We start from the raw sequence: 21,195 nt of genomic DNA, 5'->3' as shown, positions 1-21,195 counted from the left end.
AGGAAAAGGCTAAAAGTGACTCGAGCCGGGCTTCGAGTTGGCAGTGCGAAAGGCCGGGATTATGAATGCTCGGGGGGGGGTGGGAGGCAGAAAAAGGATGCTTTATGTTGCTCCCAGGGAAGGACCGAAGCCAAGTCAAATTGAGGGCTCTAATTTGGGAGTGGTGTTATTACAGGTCAGAGGGAGTCAGTTGCCGGCTAAATTGGGAGAGCTGTCACATGCAGGAGCTGCAAATGCTGCTGGTCACACGGCCGTAGCACGCAGTCGCTTGTACAACTCGCTTTGGTTTTGTTGACAATGCTGAAAAAAAAAAATAATAATCTGTTTATTTTCCCTCAAAATACAGGCTCGGTAGCAGCGGCCCTCTGCCTTCGCTGCCTGCTCGCCCCGGCCCTCGCCTGCCCTTTGCACAGGGAAGTTTATAAATAGAGCAACTCCTCCATTATGTGCAGCTTCAGTCTCTTTATTTTTATACTGGAATCTGTTCAATGATTAACAGTTTCAACCATGTGCTGTATATCAATACCTTACATACCCTTCATAACTTATTTTTAGTATTATTTTTTCCCCTTCTAAATCCTTTATCCATGTTAGGCAACACAGTTATGACATTCAGATTATTTTTTTTTTCTTTTTTAGCCTTTGAAGAAACTTATCTGCATTTCAATTGAGCTTTTGCTAAAAGGCTTTTTGCAATTGAAATTCAGAAGTCAGAGGAGTATTTCCTCAGCGCGTGTGCTCGTGCCTGTAATCTCCGCAGCGAACGCGAGGAGGAGTTGGGCTTTTCGGCGGGTTAGGCTTGCAGGAGAGCTGCAGAAGTCCCACGTTTTGGTGTTGTTCGGTTGCCTTCCTGCGCCCTAGGAGATTCCAACTCAAAATCTGGACTGGAAGGGCGCGCGGCGCCACGCGAGCGGTACCACCCCAAGGCAAGGGGGAGCAGGCACCGAGCCCACCTCCCACCCCTACCCCAGCTCGCCAAAAGCACCAAAACCGGTGACATTTTGCTGCTGAGGCCCCGGAGGCGATGGTGCTCCGCAGCGCCCCGTGTCGTCGCGCCTCCAATCCTTGCCGACCCGTCCCGCCGCCACGGGCCAGGCTGCCTCTGCCCGTGAAACCTTGCACGGCAGCCAGCCAAAGGCATCTGACCCGGGCCCTCGCGGGGATATCTTTGTCCTGCGGGAGGGACGGCCGGCTCGGTATTTCTGTCTCCGCACCGCATGCGCAGGATGCGATGGATTCCCTTCCTCTCCTCCTCCTCTGACCCGCGAGCGGCAGCCAGCCCGGAGGCAGTTTTGGTGCGGTTTCTGCTGCCGTAGCTCTCTTCCCCCTTTCCCTTGCAGAAGGTCCTCTTGTTTTTCCGCTGCTTTCCTGCACCAGCGGGTCCAGGTGGATAAAATATTGCCCCGGTGGAGTCCGCAGCATTTATCCGGGGTGCAGCTAAAGGGCACTTGGTGCTTTTGCAGCTCTGCACGCTCGCCGCTGCCAGGCGGGCTCCAGGCCCTGTATTTCGGCAGTCTCAGAACACCGACCTCCCCATCCGAGGCCCGGGAGCCGGGCTGCTTGTGCTGATCTGTGTCCGCCGTGTGTCTTTTTCCCCGTGCCCCGGTCAGCATCTCGCCGCCTCCTGGGTGAGACGTCCGGAGGTGATACCTCAGCTGGCTCCTCAGCTGGCTCCGGGCTCCCGTTTCCGACGCTGAACCCTTTTCCCACGTTTTTTCTGTCCAAGCTCGGACAGAACTTGTGGGATTTCTGCCCGTCGGTCCTGTTGCACATCCGTTGGCACCGCTTCCCTCCGCGGAGTCATTGCTCAACGAGGCCGTGCCTGCTGGACGGCGGCTGCTGAAATCGGGGACGCAAAGTCGCCCTTCCCAGATGTCCTCCGTGCCCCTGCGTGAACCTCACCTCGAGACCGAATGCCGTCACGCACCGGCCTGGTTCAGGTCCCCGTGGCACCTGTGGGGCTTTTGATGAGGTTTCCCAGCGTGTCAGCTTTGCTCTGACTCAGTGAGATGCTCCCAGCCTCGCAAAGCTCTGCACTGAATTAAAAGGCACGTTGCTAGGGAGTGTTACGATGATACACGGTATTATGCTCCCTAGCAAAAGTGTGCAACAGATAGGGGTTAGAAAACAAACCCATAAAACTTCCCACCAGATGCATGGTATGAAAACAGAGCATGCTTCTGCTCGCTATTAAATATGTCATGGAAAAAGACTCCCGCTCCTGAATTTCCTGGAAGTCTGCTCTGGGCTGCAAGCTGTAGTGGCTGCAGCCGGTTTAGAAAAGGAAAAATCCCTGCTCTCGTTGCCGTCTGCAGAAGCACACTTAATGATTGTGCCATGCGATTCTCCAGTGCTAAAAATACATTGCCTCTGGGTTTGTACAAACGGCCTCACAATAACTGGAGCTCTGGCAAGCTCGCTGGGTGTAGGGGGAAAATAGCGTTAAAAAAAAGCGATTTTTTTTTTTCCCCCTTTTACTCATTCTGCAGCACAATAGAGCCAGGCTCTTCTGTCCTTGCAGCTCCGCACGAATTAAGGGACGTTTTGTGCAGGGACCTCCCAGTTCATTCTGCTTCTGAGCAAAATAATCGGCGTTCTGCTCCCTTCTGAGCTTACGACTTGCACGGGGAGCGCTGAGCTCCCTGCCCCGCTCTGTGCCTGCTGCCGTGGTTGGGGCTTCATCGGGCTGCCGGGGGTGGCAGGACAAGAAGATCTAACGGGGGGGAGTCTTGGAGGTCACCGCAGTGCCTCGGTGTCACCTTTTGCTGACGTTGTCCCTGAGCCGCTGTGAGATCAAGGAGTGCCACCAGAGCTTGAGACACTGGAGCATCCTTTGCACCGATCTCTTTACCCCAAGGAAGGGACCGTACGCTACGAAACGGACCCTTGGCGGGGCTGCCAAAGTTTTGGAGAGCTCGCTGGAGCTGCCAGCGCCGAACAGCTGAACGTGGTGCCCGGGGAGAGCTGCCTTCAAAAGGGCAAAGAGGGGAGCAGGGCTCGTGTCTCGTCCTCCGTAGGGTTGCTCTTTGTTTTGCTGCCGTTGCTGCTGTTGTGTTGGTTTGTTTTTTTTGTCACAAGCTGCGTGTCATATGGTCACCAGCGCCGTAGCCTGGCTTCCAAAGAAGAATTGCGAGAACTTGGCTCTTTTTCAAAAGCGAAGCGCACTGGAGAAGCAGCAGCCAGCTCCGCGATGCTTCTCCGCATCCACCTCACCTCTGCGGCCGGTTACCTCTGTTTTCTGCCCTGCCCAGCCCTGGTCCCATGGGGACCTTTCTCGGAGCACACAAAGAAGGCTGACGATGGCCAGGGTGCCTTCTGCAGCCCGCCTCTGCCAGCCCCGTCCCTGCAGATGGGTGCTGAAGAATTTGCCCGTTGCACCCAGGGAGTGCAGGGGCCTGTTGCTGCAACGCTATAGCTTTGGGCAGAGTGGTTTTCAGTGGTTAAATAGACACGGTTACGTTTCGCGAGTCAAACTGTTGTTAATTGACATGGAGCCTCTTAATCTCCATCATTAAAGCTGGAGAAGAACCTCCTTCGTGCAGCCCTCTGTGCTCCCGTAAGCACCAAATCCTGGGGTATAGTCAAAATCGCTTCGCTTTTTCTGTCCGTGGGACTTTGCCTTTGTTTTTCCAAGCAACTCGTGTTGCCTGCAGCGGGAACTTCCCCAGCCACCTCCATTTTAGGGCCCTGCTGTGCCCATTGCTCGTTTTCGTGGCATCTCCTCTCCTTTCCCCGCATCCGCCACGGTCTGTTCACCTCCCCTCCCGCTCAGAGCTTCTCCGCAGCGATCGCTCGGGTGGAAACGAAACATTAGGGAAGAACTCAGTGTATTTTTAGCCTCCTTGAATGCGAGGTAGCTGCTGGAAACACGGAGGAGAGCTGCAGGGTACCACCGGGAGGTTTTCCGCTGGGCGCTGGTGCTCCCGGCACCGCCACGGAGCCCGGGGTGTGTGGTCCTGGCGCTGCACAAGGGATGTTGAGCACGGGATTTACCTGGGTGGTGGTGCACGTGGCCGTCTGTCTGTCCTCTCCTTATGGGTGCTGATGACAAAAGGTCCTTCTGGCCTTCCCAGAGATGATCTGCGTGGAAGCTGACAGCTGGAGAAGGGGCAGTTCAGCGATCGCCTTGTTGATCTCGTTACAGGGGTGATGTGCGACCCTTGGGTTTGTAGGTGATGGGGTGGGTGCTCTGGGAAGGGAAGGGCAGTGCCCAGATGGACACGGAGAGCAGTGCACAAACCCTCCCGGTGTCCCATCCTCGTTTTAAGACCTCCTGGCTTTTCCCAGCTCCTAGCCAACACTTGTAACGGGAAAAGACCATGGCCACTGCTTCCCAAATGTCTCCCCAAGACCTGCATGGGAAGAAGAGGGAGCGGAAAGCAAGCTGGGAGGTTTCCTTGGCTTTTCCCCTGTCAAGTTCCCCATCACCCCCTGGGATGAGCAGTCCCCAGGGCGCAGAGCTGGCTCCAGCAGGCTCGGGTGCTGCCTGGCACCTCTCCCACGTGCTTCAGACGTACAGGATGAGGTCCTCCTGCTGAGCAGGCATAAATTCAACCCCCTTGGAACATAGCAGGGGGAGACTGGTGGAGGTGACACAGCGTGTCCACCAGTAAATGTGTGTGGAAACATCACCGGTGTCGTCTCACCTGTGCTAGCCGCGGTTTTGCCTCAGTTTTGGTGAGAAGAGGAGCGGGATTTGGCTCCACCAGCGCTCCCGCAATAGCCACGCTCACAGCTTGCATCTGTCTGCTGCCATTGGCAAGTCTGCAAAAATCTTTGTCGTCGAGATACGTGTTTTTTAATTAGCGTCGGTTGCCATAAAGAAAAGGCACATGCTGAAATGCTTATTACTGGCCTCTCATGGAGGGGAAGGCTGCCAGTTTTTGGCGGCGGGGGTATTGATGTGTTCTGGATGGGGTACAGAGAAGGTTTCCAGCAGGGTTCTCACTCTGTTTGCCTGAATGTTGCTCTTTTGATTGGGAGTGATTTAAGGAGAGAATGATGTAAGTTCACCCAAACAAAGTGCTGCAAAGCAGTTCTGCATGCAGGTGCTAATTACCGCAAACGATAATTGAAATCCCTTCCTCTGGAAGCACGCTGCACCTTCGGTCAGAGAACGGGCGCCGCATCCTCAGCGGTGCAGGAGGCCAGCAGCAGGAGGAGGAGACCTGCGGGGTGGGCGGCGTGGGCTCAGACCTCCTTGTGGACCAATAACTCCTGCCAAGTCCTTGATCGGACCGAATTTGGACTGAAACGTGGCCTTTTGTTGCTCTTTTGGTGTAACTTTGCTCCAGACTGCTCTCTGTGGGGCTGGGTACGGTCACCCCGCACCACTCGGGTTTCCAGCCAGCCAAGTAATACCTGATGGACGCGGCTGCTGGAGATCATGGAGGCAGCAGAAGTGTTGTAAGGGGCTCGGGATTAACAAACACAGAGCCACAGCCTTCCAGGGACACAACATTTAGCTTCTGCTGAAGTTATCAGAAACAGGAGTGGAAGGAGACCGGAGGAGAGCAGATTCCCGAGTGCCACCACTCGAGAAGACGCAGGACATCTTCTTAAATCAGCCTGCAATTTATCCAGAAGCTAAAACCAGATAAATTCAAGCTTAAATCACCTAAATCCCACTGGAAATCAAGGCAGACTGAAGCGTCTGGGAACAAATGGCCAGTAAGCGTAGGGGTAGGGATTGTCTCTTGGTTGGTGGCACGTCCCTGGGGGATGACTTTTTGGCCGAGCAGAGGTTATAGGGCTGTGGCAATAGGCGGGGTGAGGTTTCTTGATCCCTTTTGCCCTGAGCTTCGTGAAGCAGGAGTCCAAGTGCTAACTTGTACGCAGAAAAGAGCGGGTGGGTGCCTCAGCTGAGCTCTGCCCCGCACCGGTGCCGGTGCCGCATCGGCAATACAGGAAGCCGCAAACAATGGGCAGCTCTTCTGGGAGCGCCGCCGAGGAAGGGCTCCCCTTCACGGGCATTTTTACCCTTCCTGCACATCCCGAAATAACCATCGCCTGCACCAGGGTGGCCGACTTCGGGCTGGCGTGAAGTTGTTGCAGTGGCATAAACAGCATGAATTTCTTCTTAGGGTTCACCACTCGGTGTAGTCCATCCCTAGCAGGACTCGGTAGCTGAACAGGAGAGCTCAGTTCCTCCTTCTAGTCCCTAACACATCCCTTGCAAGATCAGGGATCCCAGCCTCAGTTTTTGGTACAAACTCTGTTTTTTTCTCCTTGGGTACATCGGGGAGCGCCGTTGTGCAGAGGTATCTGCTTAGTCGGTGCCCTTCAGATACACGCAGCTAACTCTTAGTCATTTCTTGCTTGAACAAATTATCTGAATGCGCTTTTGAGAACTTTTTATGGAAAATGTTGTTAAACTGAAAACAAGGGTATAATAAAACCGTAATTTAAGAGCAATTTACTGACAGCTGGAGCCCTTGAATGCACTGACTTACCATTGTGGAGCGATGATACCGAGCCTGCTATTTAAACACACTCTTTGTCACTCTGAAAATCCTTGGGCAGTTTTTAAAACACTTCCAGTCTTTAATTGTTGTCCTTGTTACTCATTATAGGCTGTTGTCTGGCTGATAAATCACACATCATTCATATCACCGAAGCCCCAGCTGACACATTTGTCTACTTCACTTGTGAAATGTGCTAACTCCTGTATGACAATAGGGTAACCCAGTTTCTGCCGCAACGCTCTCTGTTCTGCTTTCAGAAGGAAAGGGTTTATCTTGGTTAGGGTGGTGGTGTTTTGTTTTTAATTTTAAGCACTTGGGAGATACCGTGCCTCTCCTTTGTTCCTTGGAGACACCTCACCTAATGAGACAGAGACAAATGCATCCCTGTGCGTGCGCTGGCAGCTCCTCTCGCCCATCCCTCTGTGCAGGGTCTCTGTTTTCGAAGTGGGAGCCAGAGGTCTGTTTGCAAAAAAATCTAAAGCGGAAAAAAAAAGCCACAAAAATAGGTGTTGACACAGCTCGAGGTTTCCAAACGCAGGCCCCTGCACCAGCGTGCTGTGCTGCCAGTGTTGGTTTCTGCACCCATCCACAGCGACTGTGGGCTGCTGGCTGTGCGTGTCTGTGCGTCTGTCCACCCAGACTGGCTTTACCCTCTGCAAACTGCGCCTGTGTCTTCCCTGCACGTCCTTAATGGCTCCGGGAGCTGCCCGGGCCTCCTTGCAGCTGAAATAACCGAGTCAGCTAGCAGGAGACAGGTTCAAAGTAAAGGAAAGGGTGGAATCCCCCGCCACGGGATGCTGAGGGCATTAGCAGCTCGCGTGCATCCAGAAGCGATGATAAGCGTGGCTGTGAAAGGGGAATCGGATGGATGCTTAGTAGGTGGAAAAACGTCACCTCTTTCTCTAGCCAGAAGTCACTTTTCTCAGGGACAGCGTGGCAGGAAACATCACAACACCCGTGTCCTGCTGTCACCCTGTGGGACCTGCCGTAGGGCAGCACAAGCTTCAGCCTGGGGAGAAGGTCCCAGCGACGTCGGGTGCTGTGGTTATACGCCGGCACCCTGCACGTGCACGGGCTGTGCTGTATGGCAAAGATATATCACATTGGCTAAGTAATGATAAATTAGAGGGCGGTTTCACATACCACCTGGTGTGGTTTCACATACCACCATATGTGGTTCGCGTTTTTAACTTTGGGGCTTCCCCTATGCTCAGATTCATTGGGCTGCTGCAAATAGTCATAGCCCTGCCATCCCTTAGAGCAGCAAAAGGTGTTTTTGTTTTGTTTTGTTCTGTTTTTGCTTTTTTTTTTTTTTGTGACAGAGCATCAGGCATCCTTGAAGCAGCAACCAGAGGAATTAATAAGGCTCTTATCTCATTAGTGTCCGCACCTGCGACCCCCTGAACACCACAGGTAGCGTGCAGGGACCGTGGGAGCCAGAGGCTGGGGTGCGTCTTAGCCCCATCCGACCATGGGGGGCTGATTTTAGCGGTGAAGGGAGAGGCATCCCGATGTCTGGCCATGTGTGACAACAGGCAGGGAGCTGAAGCAGGCGATGCTGTGTTGGGGGGAGGTCGGAGAGGGGTTCTGGGGGTCGCCAGCCCCTGTGCCCCCCACAGAGGCAGCCCCAGCTGCCCACCCCACGCTGCCCTCTCCAGATCCCCTGATTTCTGGCAGATAGGATTACGCCTGACCTTCCGCCCTGTCTCAGAGAGAGCCAAACCTCTTTCGGATCTAATTATTTTCCATTTTTGTTTAATTGTGCACATCCTGCTGCTGGCTGAAAAGGAGCACGGCTCCTGCCGGGGCCGGGAAGGACGCCTGCCCCTCGTCCACAGAGGGCTTTTGGATAAGCTCTCCATCTTTTGGGGTTTGTTATTAAAACCCCTGTATCTCTTGGAGGTCCAAAGCAAGTTTCCCAGGCAGTGGTTTTGGTACTGTCTGGGGTCTCTCCAGTGGTGGCTTCAGACTCAGCCCTTGTGCAGGGAAGAGGAGCCCGGCCAGGGCCACCTTCATCCCCCCATCCTCCTCCTCCTCTGCAAGGCGTTGCACTGGGCTCTGCTTTTCCTGCAGGTTTTGCTACATCCATAGTTCCTATGCAGCGAATTCCCCTAGCAGTGCATTGCATGCTTTTTTTAGTGATCTTTTTATTTCTCAGCTTATCCACGCTGCTGCAGAATCCCATGGACTGTGCCAAGCTGGGGGCCAGAAGTGTCTACCTAAAGGGCTGCCAAATTGACCCAACAGCAGTTAGAAATGTGGGGATGACGGGAGAGACCTGAGATCCTTCTGCAGGAGGAAGGGAGAAAACAAGCCGGGTTTTATTGCACCAGGGGCTCGCCCTGCCGCAGGTCTGAAAAGCACGTAGCATGTGCAGAAGGTGTCGTGCACAACCAGTTGCTCTTAAAAATCAAGCAGCCTGGCCAAGCAATTGCCTTTGTCCACAGTAGGTGATAAAAGGCATCGTGTCGTGCCCATGTTTGGTTTCCTGGTGCTAGCGGTGGGGGCTCGGAGGTGGTCACAGGAGGGGTGGTGAGAAGTGACTCGTGTCGAGCTGCAGCCGCTGCTGTTTGCAGTCATCCTGTCGTCCTTGCAGCACAAATCTGCCTTCGTCAGCTTTGTAAAATAATGCTTCAGACTCGTGTGGACTTATGCACACTCTGGAACCGATGGAAAAAAATAGCGAGAGCAACGAGTAATAGTAATGAGACTGGTCCGCAGCCAAGACCGAGTGCTTCGGGCGAAGGAAAGCTGCACAGGCTGCTCTCGCAGAGGAAGTTATCCCAAATTCCCACCAGCAAGGGCGGAGGGGAAAGCAGGGATGGGACCCTCCCCACTGCAAAGACGCCTGAAGGCGTTGGGTGATGCTTCTCTGCCTGCAGCCTTGCCCCTCTGCGGGACCACCATCGGTGGGCACGTGGTGGCAGGCAGGGGCGGCAGGGATGTGACAGCATGTCCTGTGGAAGGCCTGAGATGCTGCATCCCACCTAAGTGCTTCCGAAAGCAAAGGGTCTTCAGCACTAAGGCTTTCCTCTTGCTTTCCTGGCCTGTATGCGTGTTTAATTACTGTGTGAAACAGCAGAGCTGCCCCGAGGTGTTTTGAGGGTGCTCCTGTCAAAATACCCCGTGCTCGGTGCCCAGCTCAGGGCAGGGGGGTTGTGCGTGGATCCCCCAGAGGGTGCAAGCAGGCCGAGCTCAGGATGGAGAGTTAAGACCCAAGATACAAGCTGCTTTGCATTGCCTCATAAGCTGTGTGTGTCGTGTGCCCGCAGCAGAGGGGACCTGGAGGCCCACTACACCTGTGTGTTCTTCACAAGCTCGCTTAGGTTAAGCTCACTTTTCCAAATCCGGTTCTGAGACACCAAAACAACAGCAAACGGGGTGTGAATCCGCAGCATCTCCGCAGGCACAAAGCTCTGACATCTCCGTCCTGCCACAAACGCCGCGGTTCCTTCCCTACCGAAGCTGCGTCATGGCGTTTCCCCACGGCTCGGCGTGGCGGCGGCGAGCAGCCGGGGAGGAGGCCGGGGCTGTGGAGAAGTACGCACCGACCGCCACAGAAAGTTCCAGCGGGAGCCACCGGCGCTTCCAGCAAGCCATCTAGTGGCTTGCTATTAAAACAGTTGCACACCTCGAAACGGGAATGCGAAGTGGAGCGAGTGCTGTTCGGGGCGGGGGGGGGGGGGCAGCCTGCAGGGTTTGGCCCTGGATGTGGTAACCAAATGCGAAGTGGCGGCTTTTTTAGGGTCACGGTGTGAACGGGTGTTGGGAGTGTAGGGTTAGCTGCGGCTGCGCTTGGGTCTTCCCAGGAGAGAACCTACAGGCGGACATCCAGAGCTTCATTTCATGGGAGGGGGTTCAGTTACCTCAGAAATACATAGTCAAAGATTTAGAGCAGCTTCCTCTACCGTATGGGTAGGAGATGTCTGACAGAGACAGAGAACGCGCAGAGGAAGGTCTGTGTTTCTGTGGTGTTTTTTTTTTTTATAGCATGAGAACTCAGGGTTTCACTTGGTAAAATTTGGGGTCAGGGTGTTTAAAGGAAACAGGAGGAAATAATTTTTCAGAGACACTCTCAGGCGTGACCTGCTACAGTGACAGAAAGTGTGAGGGCTCCGCAGAGGGCTTTGGTAGGCTGCGTGAGACAGCTGTGGCTGGGAAGCATCGGCAGGGCCTTCGAGGGAGATCCTGAGCTGTCCCGGGCTGTTATTTTATAAGCTGTCCAGAAAGACCTCGGGGTGGAGATTTCACAACATCCTTAGGCGATCTCTCCCTGGGTTGTCCCCATCCCTACCCGCAGGAAGTAGTTTCTTCTCATCTGACCTCATTGTCCCGTGCTGCAATTGAAACCTCTTGCTAGCATCCTCAGGAGACACGGAGAGCAGCTTGTCTGCGTCGGTCTCCCACACCTCAGACAAATGACAGCCTGGCTGATGCGTTTTTTGTGCGCAACGTGGCATTTGGACTGATGTTCACTCTGTGACGCTTCCTAACCCCAGGCTCTTCCCCGTGGGCCTGTTCTCCGGCTCCTGCAGCGCAGCGGTTCCTTCCCACCTGCGTGCACAAGTTTGTACCCTACATAATGCTCTTTTTTTCCAAATTGCCTCTGGTTCTGAAGATTGTTTGGCTTCTAATCCAGTTTACTGGAGTGTTTTCATTTCTCCCAGTGCGATACCCGCGCGCTGAACGCATTTATCACATCACCCATATCACCAACGAAACGCCGGGTAGTGTCGCACCCGGGACAGGGCTCCTTGCTCAGCGCATCCTCCCCGTCTGACGATGAATCACCAGTAACGACTCTTCCCATATGGTTTTCTGATGAGTTGTGTGCCCACATTACAGTAGTTTCGTCTGAGCGTGTTTCTCTGGTTTGCTGGCGAGGAAGCCATGTGCAGCAGCGTCTAATGAATATCAAGATATATGACGCTTACTGCTCCTCCAGTTATTCACAGGCCAGTTACTCTGTCGCAGAGGGAAATTAAATTGTTCTTGACAAATCTGTGTCAGCAGTCACTTATCATCTTGTTATCTTCTGAGTACTTACAAATAGCTTGTTTCATTATTTGTTCCATCAGTTTTCCAAGAGTTCGAGTTAAGTGACCAGTTTGTAATTCCCTGGCTTCTCCCTTTGCATATTTTTAAAGCTAGATCCCACATTTGTTTCTGCTTGTCTTCTAAAACCTCTCCTATCTGCGGTGAGCTCACAGACCAGCAACAGCTCTGCAGTTGCTACAACTGAGCCCTTCCCTGAATTCCTCTGGGGCAGGTTGTCACGCCAGGCCGGTGAGCGAACCAGCACCTTGGCTCGCTTGTCGTCCCTCTCCCGATGCGCCTGTGGGACGCCTGCTTTCTGTTAGGGCTCTTGCCCATGCCAGCTCCTTTTCTGTTTCCTAACCAGAGCTTTTAAAAGGTGAAGCTTATCATCGAAAAGGTTAGGCATAATATTTTGGTGCTTTTAAAAGGTGAAGTGTATCAATGAAAAGGTTTTGCATAATATTTTGCGTAGTCTGCAGTGATGCTGGAATTGAGCTGAGTTATGGCTTGGATTAACAATAACACAACTTCACTGAGCAGCAGCAGAGCTGTGTGGCCACAGAGGTGGGTACAGGCAGTGAATTTCAGAAGTGCCCGGTAGCTCTTGGTGCCGAATTCGGCTCACCTCGCCCTTAGCTTGGTTGTCGGAGAGCGGTGACCTCCTGCCTGGGAAAGGCATGTTTGACAGAGCCTAGGAGACGTTCGTGCAGTGGCATCAAGCGTGCAGGGATCCCTTTGTCGTGTATTTACCCTGCTTGAGTCTATTTATTTATTTATTAGGTCTGTTTGCTCATTTCTCAATTCTCTCTCTCTCTCTTTTTTTTTTTTATTAATTCCTTCAACAGGAATCATTAACCAATGGCAACAGGAATCCAAGGATAAAGTGATTTCCCTATTGTTAACCCACCTGCCTTTACTGAAGCCCGGAAACATCGAAGCAAAAGTCGAATACATGAAACTCTTGCCTAAAATCCTGGCCCACTCGATCGAACACAACCAACACATCGAGGAGAGCCGGCAGCTGCTGTCCTACGCCTTGATACACCCCGCCACCTCGCTGGAGGACAGGAGCGCTCTCGCCATGTGGCTCAACCACCTGGAGGACCGCACGTCGGGGAGCTTCGGCGGCCAGAGCCGGGGCCGGTCGGACTCGGTGGACTACGGGCAGACGCACTACTATCACCAAAGACAGAACTCCGACGATAAACTCAACGGATGGCAAAACTCTCGAGACTCGGGCATAAGCGTCAGCGCTTCCAGCTGGCAGGACAAAAACCTGGCGTGCGAGAACGGCCATCTGCCCCTCTACTCCTCCTCCTCCGTCCCCACCACCATCAACACCATCGGCACTAGCACAAGCACGAGTAAGTACCGACAGCAGCGCTGGTGGGAGCCGCTGGGGAGCTGGTCCCCCCCCATACCACTAGAAAACATTTCTTTGCCGTGTTTAGCAAACGGGCTAGTTTCATCCGGGCCATAGAAAACTCCCCTTTATTTTTTTTTCCCTACCTGCTTTTTTTTATTTCCTGCCTGCCTTTTTTTCCTTTTTACTTTTTTTTTTTTCTCTAATCCTGTGGGATTTTAAAAGAATTGGCAGCCGGAGAGGAGGGAAAAACAGCCAAGAAGCTGTAAGAGCAAAAACGCGTGTTATGGAAGGCGGCCCCTTTTGTTTCATGTAGCTCCAGCTAGGTTTGCAGCTCACTTTCCAAAAGTTCCCAAAGCGAGCGGGGAGCTAATGCTTCGTTTCCAGAAGTGATCTGGGGACATGAGAGCCTCCCTGGAGGGAATGGGACTGGGGCCCCGAAGCTCAGGCATCATTTTGGGAAGCGGGGCTGGGATCCGGGATCTTCAGGGCGTATCTGAAAACATCTCCCCTTATTTGCAGTGCGTAGAGGCGCGAAGCTGATGGCGATCGGGGGGTTTAGACGCACATTCCTCCACCTTTTCCAGGAGGTGGAGAGTTGGGAAGCTCTCCCCCTTCCTCTGGCCCTGCCAGGCTTTGGTGGGAGCAGTGGACGGTGCCGAGCCCATCCCCAGGTTTGGACACTTGGCGGTGCTGCAGGGTGCTGCTGTTGGAGCTTTACCGGTGGTCGTTCGCGGAGATGTGGTGCGGCCAGGACTCTTTAAAGCAGCCGTTGGTGCCTGCAAGTTGTCCTTGGGAGAGGAGGAGCAGTACATCCTCCTAGTGAGGCTCGGGAGCCCCTCTGCCCACCCGTGCTCTCTGTGGAGGACTCGAGCAGAGGCCGTTGCATCCTTCCTCACAAGGCGGTGCGGCCAGCACCCGGTGACCTCTCTTGGTTTCCATAACACGTCACTGGGTCACGCTGAGCATGGGGAAGCCAGGCCAGCTCGTTCCTCCAAAACATGTTTTTTATCCCCATTTTAGTGCAGCCTTCTCAACCTGCCCTTTCCACCTGTCCTTGGGACAACGTTGTCCCTAGCGATGCCGTAAGGGATGCAGAGAGCGCTTCGGGGAGGAGAGGCCTCTTGTGGCGAGGGCGCTGGCTTTTCTATCAGCATGTGGAAACCCACAATTGAATAGCTGGAAGCTCTAAAAATGCTCACTTAAGGCTTCTGGTTTTCTTCCATTCCTGTAATCGGTGCTTTTTTTAGGTGGCGTTTCAAATCGACGATGATATGAGATGCGGCTCTGGGTTTATTGCCGTAGCAGCCCGGTCCCTGCCTCTCTGGTCTCCACCCTTGTCACCCAGAGATTTAGCAGAAAGGTCTCAGCTTCTCCACAGGCTCCAGATGACATTCCCATCCCGTCCCCAGTGTGTATCTCTCCCAGCCCCGCGTAGGTCAGGGTGTCTCTGGCAGCACGGGTGGCTTTGGAGCAGAGTCGGATGGCATCGGGCTGGCAGGCGCAGTGGTGCGAGGTTTGATTTGAAAAAATTACCTCCTGGTGATTTTTCTGGGGGGCCCTACCTCGTGGTTTTTGCATGCCTGGCAGTTCAGAGGCTTCTCGTCCCCAGGAAAGGATTAGAATAGGTGGATTCAGAAGGGATTTGGGTCCTCGTGTCGTGAGCAAAAAGCAGGGAGGACCGAGCGTAATCCATGGACGAGGATGATGATGGGTGAAGGTGACTTCCCAGCCCCGCTGAGGAGCTGGGATTGAGCCGTGCTGACACCACCTCCGCAACAGGACGAGACCCGAGATGTCAGTGAGGTTTGGGGTGTTTACCTAAGAGGGGAAAGGCCTGAATGACGCCAAATGGGGCCTGCAGGAAAAGGGCCTGCGCCTAAACGAGCCTCGCACCGGGTGCAGCAGGTTAATCATTGATGGTGGCTGAAGCTCCGCAAGAAGCGCTGGGTCTTAAAGGACGCCTCTCAAAAATCCCTCAGTGTTTCTGTCAGCCTTTCTGTGCACAGATTCTCTCTGGGCAAAAGCAGTGACCCTCCTCCAGCCCAGTGGGTCCCCAAGCGTTGGCACCAGACAAAGCAGTGCTCAAGATGCTGCGTGGCTGAGATGTCTCCTAAATTCTCCCAGAAATGAGGTGTGCGCTGTGGGGCTGGGATAAGAGCAGCTGTGGGGCTGGCAGATGTTCAGCCCCAGATGTTCAGACCTGTTACCCCGGTCCTTTTTCGGATGGCCATGTCCCTTTGCCACGGTGGTCCTGGCCATGAGCCCCTGGCACAGCGTCCCCTGCCTGGTCCAGGTCCCAGAGGTGCCACTTCCCATGGCACCAGCACAGCCCTCTGATGCAGCTGGGGGATTTATAAAGCCCACACTAAGGGAACCTTCTCTAAACACCGATTTCTAAGGCCGAGCAGGTTTGTGGACACATCCTCAGCCCGATCTAGACATTCAGCTGTAGCTTGCACAAACCACCCCATGGTTCCCCAGAACCCCAATAATGCATCAGGATGGCTTCAGCTCAGATTTTTATTCCAGCACACAGACAAAAATAGACAAAAATACACATCAAACGGGCAAAGCAGACTGCATTTTGCACAGAGGGTTAGCAGCAGCAGCCTCCTCCAGGTAGTGTTACCCAACCAAGTGTTTTGTACCAGAGGCTGAGCCTCACAGCACCCAAAATTGCTGAAACTGACGCCTTCCTTGGGTTGGAGCTCCCGCTGATGTATTTGGTGGCAGCGTGCTCAGACGACAGCCAGAGACCACGCTCCATGTGTTAGGTCGGGAGCTTCCTTAACGCAATATTTGCTTGGACGCGAGCACAGTAAGTCCACAAATAGATGCTAAAAAACAAACACGGCTGGTCAGCCTTTGTCCCAGCCCCTTGAGTCGCTCAATATGTCCGCAAATCCTTTATTCCAAAGCAAAGCCCTCAAGCCATCACTGTTTGTTTAGGTTTTCTTGCTATTATTTTTGAGCTCTCCTCTCCCTTGGAGGTGTTGATCTGGGCAGGGGCTTCACCCAGCAGCAGGTTCCAGGCGCAGCCCATCGCTGCAAAGCTTCCCGACACCGAGATGGGGCGAAGCCCTTCCCAGGGGAGCCGCGTGCTGATCTTGGCCGAGGTGCTTGCGCCTGGCGTGGTGGCACAATGAGACGTAACAATATCACGGTGAAGGGTTTAAATATGGGTTTAAATGTGGGTAGCTGACGTTCACGTGAGAATTCACCCTGTGCTGTCCTCTGCGTCTCTGGCTCAACGTAGATCCCGGTTCGCATGGTGCAAGCAGCTCCGGCTTTCTCTGCTGGCTGCTCGGGCTTGCAGCTCGTTTCTAGCTTTCTCTGATGGCATCGACTGATGTTAGCAAAGGTGCGAGCAGGCAGAAAGCGGGCAGAAAGGCAAAACTGCCCCGGGTTCAATGGGACGGGTGAAGCAGAGAGTCCTGGCACTGCGGCCAGCGCAGGCGGCAGTTACCAAACGCCCGGCTTGCAGAACGCCTTCGCTTGCAGCACTTTCTTAAAAACACGGTTTAGTAAGAGAGGCACGAGCCTTTGGCTCTTTGCTCAAAGATCTGTGACGAAGGGGCATGCGATGGAAGCTGCAGCCCAGCGGCTCCGACCCCTTCTCTCCCCGATGTAATCGGTTCCACCTGGGGGTGATCTGGCTGCACGCCTGCTCTCCTTTGTCGAGGGGAAGCCCAGCGCTGCTTAACCCCATGCTTTCCACTCCTCTGCTCCCAGCATATGACCTGGGATAACAGCGTTACTTCTTCCGGTGATTTAAGGTGAAATTTTGCTGGGTTCTCACCCGTGGCGTAGGGCCAGGGCACTTAAACTCTGTGGAGATCCCACGGCGGCTGCTTGCTCTGAGCAAGCCCGGTGCCGGCCCCTGGACGCTGCTGTCCTGGCAAGGGCTTTCTGTCGTGTTGCTCTTCCTCAGAGGAGGGTCAATCCCAGCTGCCGCTGTACAGGTGGATCTGCAGCTACTGAGCTGTGTGTTGGCGTGCCTGTGCGTGACGTTGCTTGCTGGATTTTGCCTAGATTTGCCCCAATTCTGGACTCCCTGGTGAGAGAGCAGATGAACAAGACGGTGCGGCTCTTCCCCAGGTTATCAAGCAGTTAAGGTGGAAGAAGCAGCACCAAAAAAGTCATGGACTTGTCGTGGACTGAGTGTGAGTATCCTGGCTCTCCTACGGGGTTGTGCAATAGATCATTGCCTGCCTCTGGGGAAGAACCCCTCACTGCACCCAGTATCCTCACTGAGCCCGCTAACAGGATGGGAGCTGCGTGTTTTAACCCGTAAAACACCCAGATTCCTGCTGGGTTGTTGGGCAGCTGGCAAGTATGGCGCTGTGCCATGCGTAGATTTGCCACCCCAGATGAAGGGGATTGTGTATCATCAGCGTATGGCCAACTTACACCGTGTGGCATGTTTCTTCCCATGGGAAGTTACCAAAACCGTGAGGTTACAGCAGTGAAGCAACCAAACGGGCTGTTCTTGCCATCGGGGGATCACTTCGTGTTCAGGAATTGTCTTCAGTGACTTCCCCGTCCTCTGGTTTCCCACCGGGCCGGGCCGTGCGCCGAGATGGAGCTCCCTGCTCCAACCCTGCTGCGTGGGGACACCGCGGAAAGGAAGGACAAGGCTGGGACAGGGCACGTGGCAGCGGCCCAACGCCGAGCCAGCACCTTTCTGACGTTAATGGGGTGGTGCCCGAAGCACACCGTCATCTTCATCGCTGGCCCCACCAGCGACAGGGTGTCCCGGCACGCGCAGAGGCTGTAAAACCTTCGTCTGGCTCTGATGGTTGCTTCTTTTCTCTCTTTTAGTGATGGACTGAGTAAAGCTCGTTGGCCTTTGTTGCACTCGAGCCTTTCAGCTGTGGTCTTGCTGTTGCTCATGCCCTCTAGTGTTGCACGTACTGTTGGAGAACACTTTGCCAAGGTCCCTTCGCTTCGATATCCCACTAATTCTGTAGAACAAGAGTGATGGAGCTCTGGAGAACGAGAGCCGTGGCCTTTTGGGGTGTCAGCAAGGCCAGGAAGGATCTGCTGCTGCTCTTTTATGGTCGCTGCAGAGCTCTGCTTTCTAGCCAGTATCCCTCCGTGCTGCTGAGGCCGCGCTGTTTGCTGTTCCTCACCCTCTGGTTATCAGGGAGGGCGTCCAAAATCCCAATGGAGCACGCTGTGCCCCTTCTCCGTGTGCCGGTCTGCTGAGCAGGTTGGTTTTTAGCCGATGGGCCACTTCTCAGTGCTCATCCCAGCACCAGCCCTGCTCCCTCGCCGCCCAGACGCGGTGTCCAAGCAGGGCCACCCAGCCCTGGCACCGCTGCGGCCTCAGGGGTGGGCTCTGGGGGGGCTGGGGGCAAAACGGCTCCCGCTGGGTGGGATCCAGCAGTGGTTTCGTGCGTTATCCTGTGGTCCTGTCGCCAGTGAATCACGCTTTTGACCCCGGAGCGGCACAGAAAATGCCAGCACGGCTGATTGATGCCCGCTGAGCTGTGAAGTCAGACGTCCCCGGTAATTCTTGCAGCCCCCTCGGCTGTTCCGCGTGTCGTTCGGCCCAGAGGTTTTCTTGATGGACGGACCCTCCCAGACAGGGGTGTGTTTTACCAGCCGCTCTGGTGCCTGCTGGACGCCGGGACAGACGGCAGTAAGCTGTGGTTACTCACTGCATCAGGCTTGTCTCTCCCCCAAGGGAAGATTTGCTTTGCCCGATGCCCCGCGAGCTCCCTCGGTCCCAATCTTAAGTCAGCATCGCCACCAGGACCCACGGCTGCCGGCCCCATACCCAGGGATGCTCCCCAGCACCTTGACTGCTGCCTTGGGCCCTTAAAGCATCCAAGGAATAATCCCTCCAGCTGGCTGACCACAAGCAGGCCTTGCTCTTTCCACCCCACCCCTAGTTTCCAGCCCCTGTAGCCACGGGCTATTTTTGGGGTGCACAGGCAGAGGAAGGGTCTGTGCTGGCCAAGGCATGCACATTCCCCCCAAAAACCCTTTTCTGCCCCTCCACGACAGCCTCCAGACACTCCCTTTCCCCAGCCTCCCCTCGCAACATCACGTAAATCGGTTTTGTGATGCTTTCCTGAGCATCCACATGTGGCAGGGAGCCCTGGAGAGAATCACATCCCCTTCGCTGACCGCTTGAAACCCCGAAACTCTTGGATCCGATAAAAAAAAAAGAGAAGGATCAGCCCTCCTCCCCCCTGCCAGCAAATAGCAGCTACAGAGGACTGCAGGAGAGCAGCGGTGCGTGCACACGCGTGCTGGAAGCGGGGAGGGGAAGGCTCTGGTTTGTGTTAATCTGGAGTGAATCCAGTTCCTCCCGACTGCAGCGCTGCGCTGGGACTCGCCGCGTTATCCCGACTCGGTAACACGCTGCTATTTAATTAACTTCTGACTTCTGGTTTGAAGGAGCAGCGTGCAAAATAGTTATTTACTTCATTTGGAAATTCTTTTAATCGTTCCCATAATTACAGCTTCCTGCTCTTTTTTTTTTTGGATATTTTTCTTAGCAGGGGGAAGGGAGGGAAGGAGGGGGAATATTTGCCGTTCTCCTTGTGGTTATCACATCCTTCAAATTACTAAAAGAGGCTGGGATAATAGGTCTAGTGATTATATATAGGCACCATCTGCTCTGTGGCTGCTTCCTATCAAAGTGCAGTTAGGAGAGTGCAAGAAGGATATTTTCTCTCCAGCTATATTAAGACTCTGTTTCCATCTCGGCTCCAAAGCAAAGCTCTCTGAATGCAAATGGATCAAATGCGCTGTAATCAATGGCTCATTTTTGGCAGCCTCGAAGCTGAGCCTTTTTTTTTTTTTTCCCCTTTTTTTTTTTTTTTTCTCCCCTCAAATTTGCTGTTCCCATTCGTTACGCAATTCTCCCAGAGGCTGGGTGCTCGATGTTTTCTTGTAGCTGTAGTCCGCCCCGGCTGCTGAGCACTACGATCTGTGCCGTAACCCGACGGCGAGGAAATGCCTGAGGAATTGGGGATGTTTCAGTGCCTGAGGAACTGGGAATATTTCAGCGCCTGAAGAACCGGGGAAAAGTTTCAGTGCCTGAGGAATTGGGAAACGTTTTGGAGGATGAGCAGGGCGGATCTGTGGCACACACGAGCAGAGGGGGCAGAAAGCTGAGCTGGGTTGATTTGGGGCAATAATGGGGAAAAGTTAGGGAAAATTAGGGAAAAAGTGTTTGGCGATGACTACCCTGTTGCTGCTGGGGCTGGTCGGGGAGCACGGCGAAGCTTGGTATTTGGGGCGGTGAGCGGAGGCGCGCTATGGCGAAGCCACCAGTCCTGTCCCTTTCAGACGAAAAACGTCTCTTTCAGGTGTGATGTACGTCACATAAGGCGTACATTGTCCTCCTGCATTTTGTCACTCGTAAAGGCACGCTGTCGTCCGGCACAGAGTCAGCTTTACGGGCTTTTAATGAATTTTTGGGGATTATTGGATCCTTTGGAGGGTGGATCCTTTAGGGCACCAGTCCTGGGGCAATTCTAGAGGGCGATTCATTCACCTCGGCTGCCTAGGGGTCCCTCTTTTCTTACCCTACAGGCTGCGTATTGCTACACAGAGGCACGTTGCTGACTCCTCTCTTCCAGCTTGGTCTCCAGAAATGATTTAGCGGAAGGAAGGGGTTCTCCGTCTGCAGGGTACTGTGTCATAGCAGCTCCTGCAGTCAGCGGTCTCGGCAGGCAGGTGCTTCTCAAACCGGGGACCTTGCAGCACCCAGCACAGGGCAGCAGCACCCCCACAACCTCCTGGGTGCCACTGAGGGGTGACAGAGCCAGACTGCAGAGCAGAAGCCCTTGGGCATCTCTTGGAGTCCGGGGGCAGCAGAAAGGAGAGCTTCGGTGTCACACCACGGTTTACCCGGCTTGGTGAGCCAGCAGGGGAGGAATTTCCCCCTGCGAGCCCCTAGCAAAAATCGGGGAGTTCTGGGCTAACGAGCGAGGCTCGGATCGGCACAGCAGCGTTGTTATTAACAGGCCGGGATTCCCCAGGGGCGAACGCTGTTTTTCTGCGGTTTGCCTATAAATGTAGGAGAGAAACCGCGTTTCTTGGCCTGGAGATCGGGGCGTTACGTTCACCCTGGCTCAGGGCAGAGCCCGCTGCAGAGTTCCTCCACCCCAGCGCCGCTTCCCCGCTCCGGCCTCGCGCACCCTTGTGCTGCACGTTCAATCCCGGACGGATGGGCTGGGGAAAACCCCGTGCAAAAAACCTCAACAGCAGCTCCGGGCTGCTGCTCCTCGGCGGGACGAGCCGGGCTCCCCTCCAGCAATGAGAGACGGGACGGGGGAGCCGCAGCGAGCTGTATTTCCACCCAGCAGC

At 54.3% G+C, this 21,195-nt stretch overlaps 1 protein-coding gene across 5 annotated transcripts in view; it reads left to right on the top strand.

The window, feature by feature from the left end:
* The window catches only part of SAMD4A (sterile alpha motif domain containing 4A), an 83,565-nt gene that overhangs the window by 36,025 nt on the left and 26,345 nt on the right, over positions 1–21,195 (top strand). For all 5 annotated transcript variants that reach the window (XM_083837193.1, XM_083837196.1, XM_083837192.1 and 2 more), the window contains exon 3: positions 12,347–12,865. In XM_083837193.1, coding sequence (XP_083693319.1) covers positions 12,347–12,865 — 519 coding nt within the window. The remainder of the gene's footprint in view (positions 1–12,346; positions 12,866–21,195) is intronic.

Source organism: Anser anser (genome assembly GCF_964211835.1).
Source record: "Anser anser genome assembly, chromosome: 5".
Lineage (NCBI taxonomy): Eukaryota > Metazoa > Chordata > Aves > Anseriformes > Anatidae > Anser > Anser anser.
This window is presented reverse-complemented; position numbering and strand designations above follow the sequence as displayed.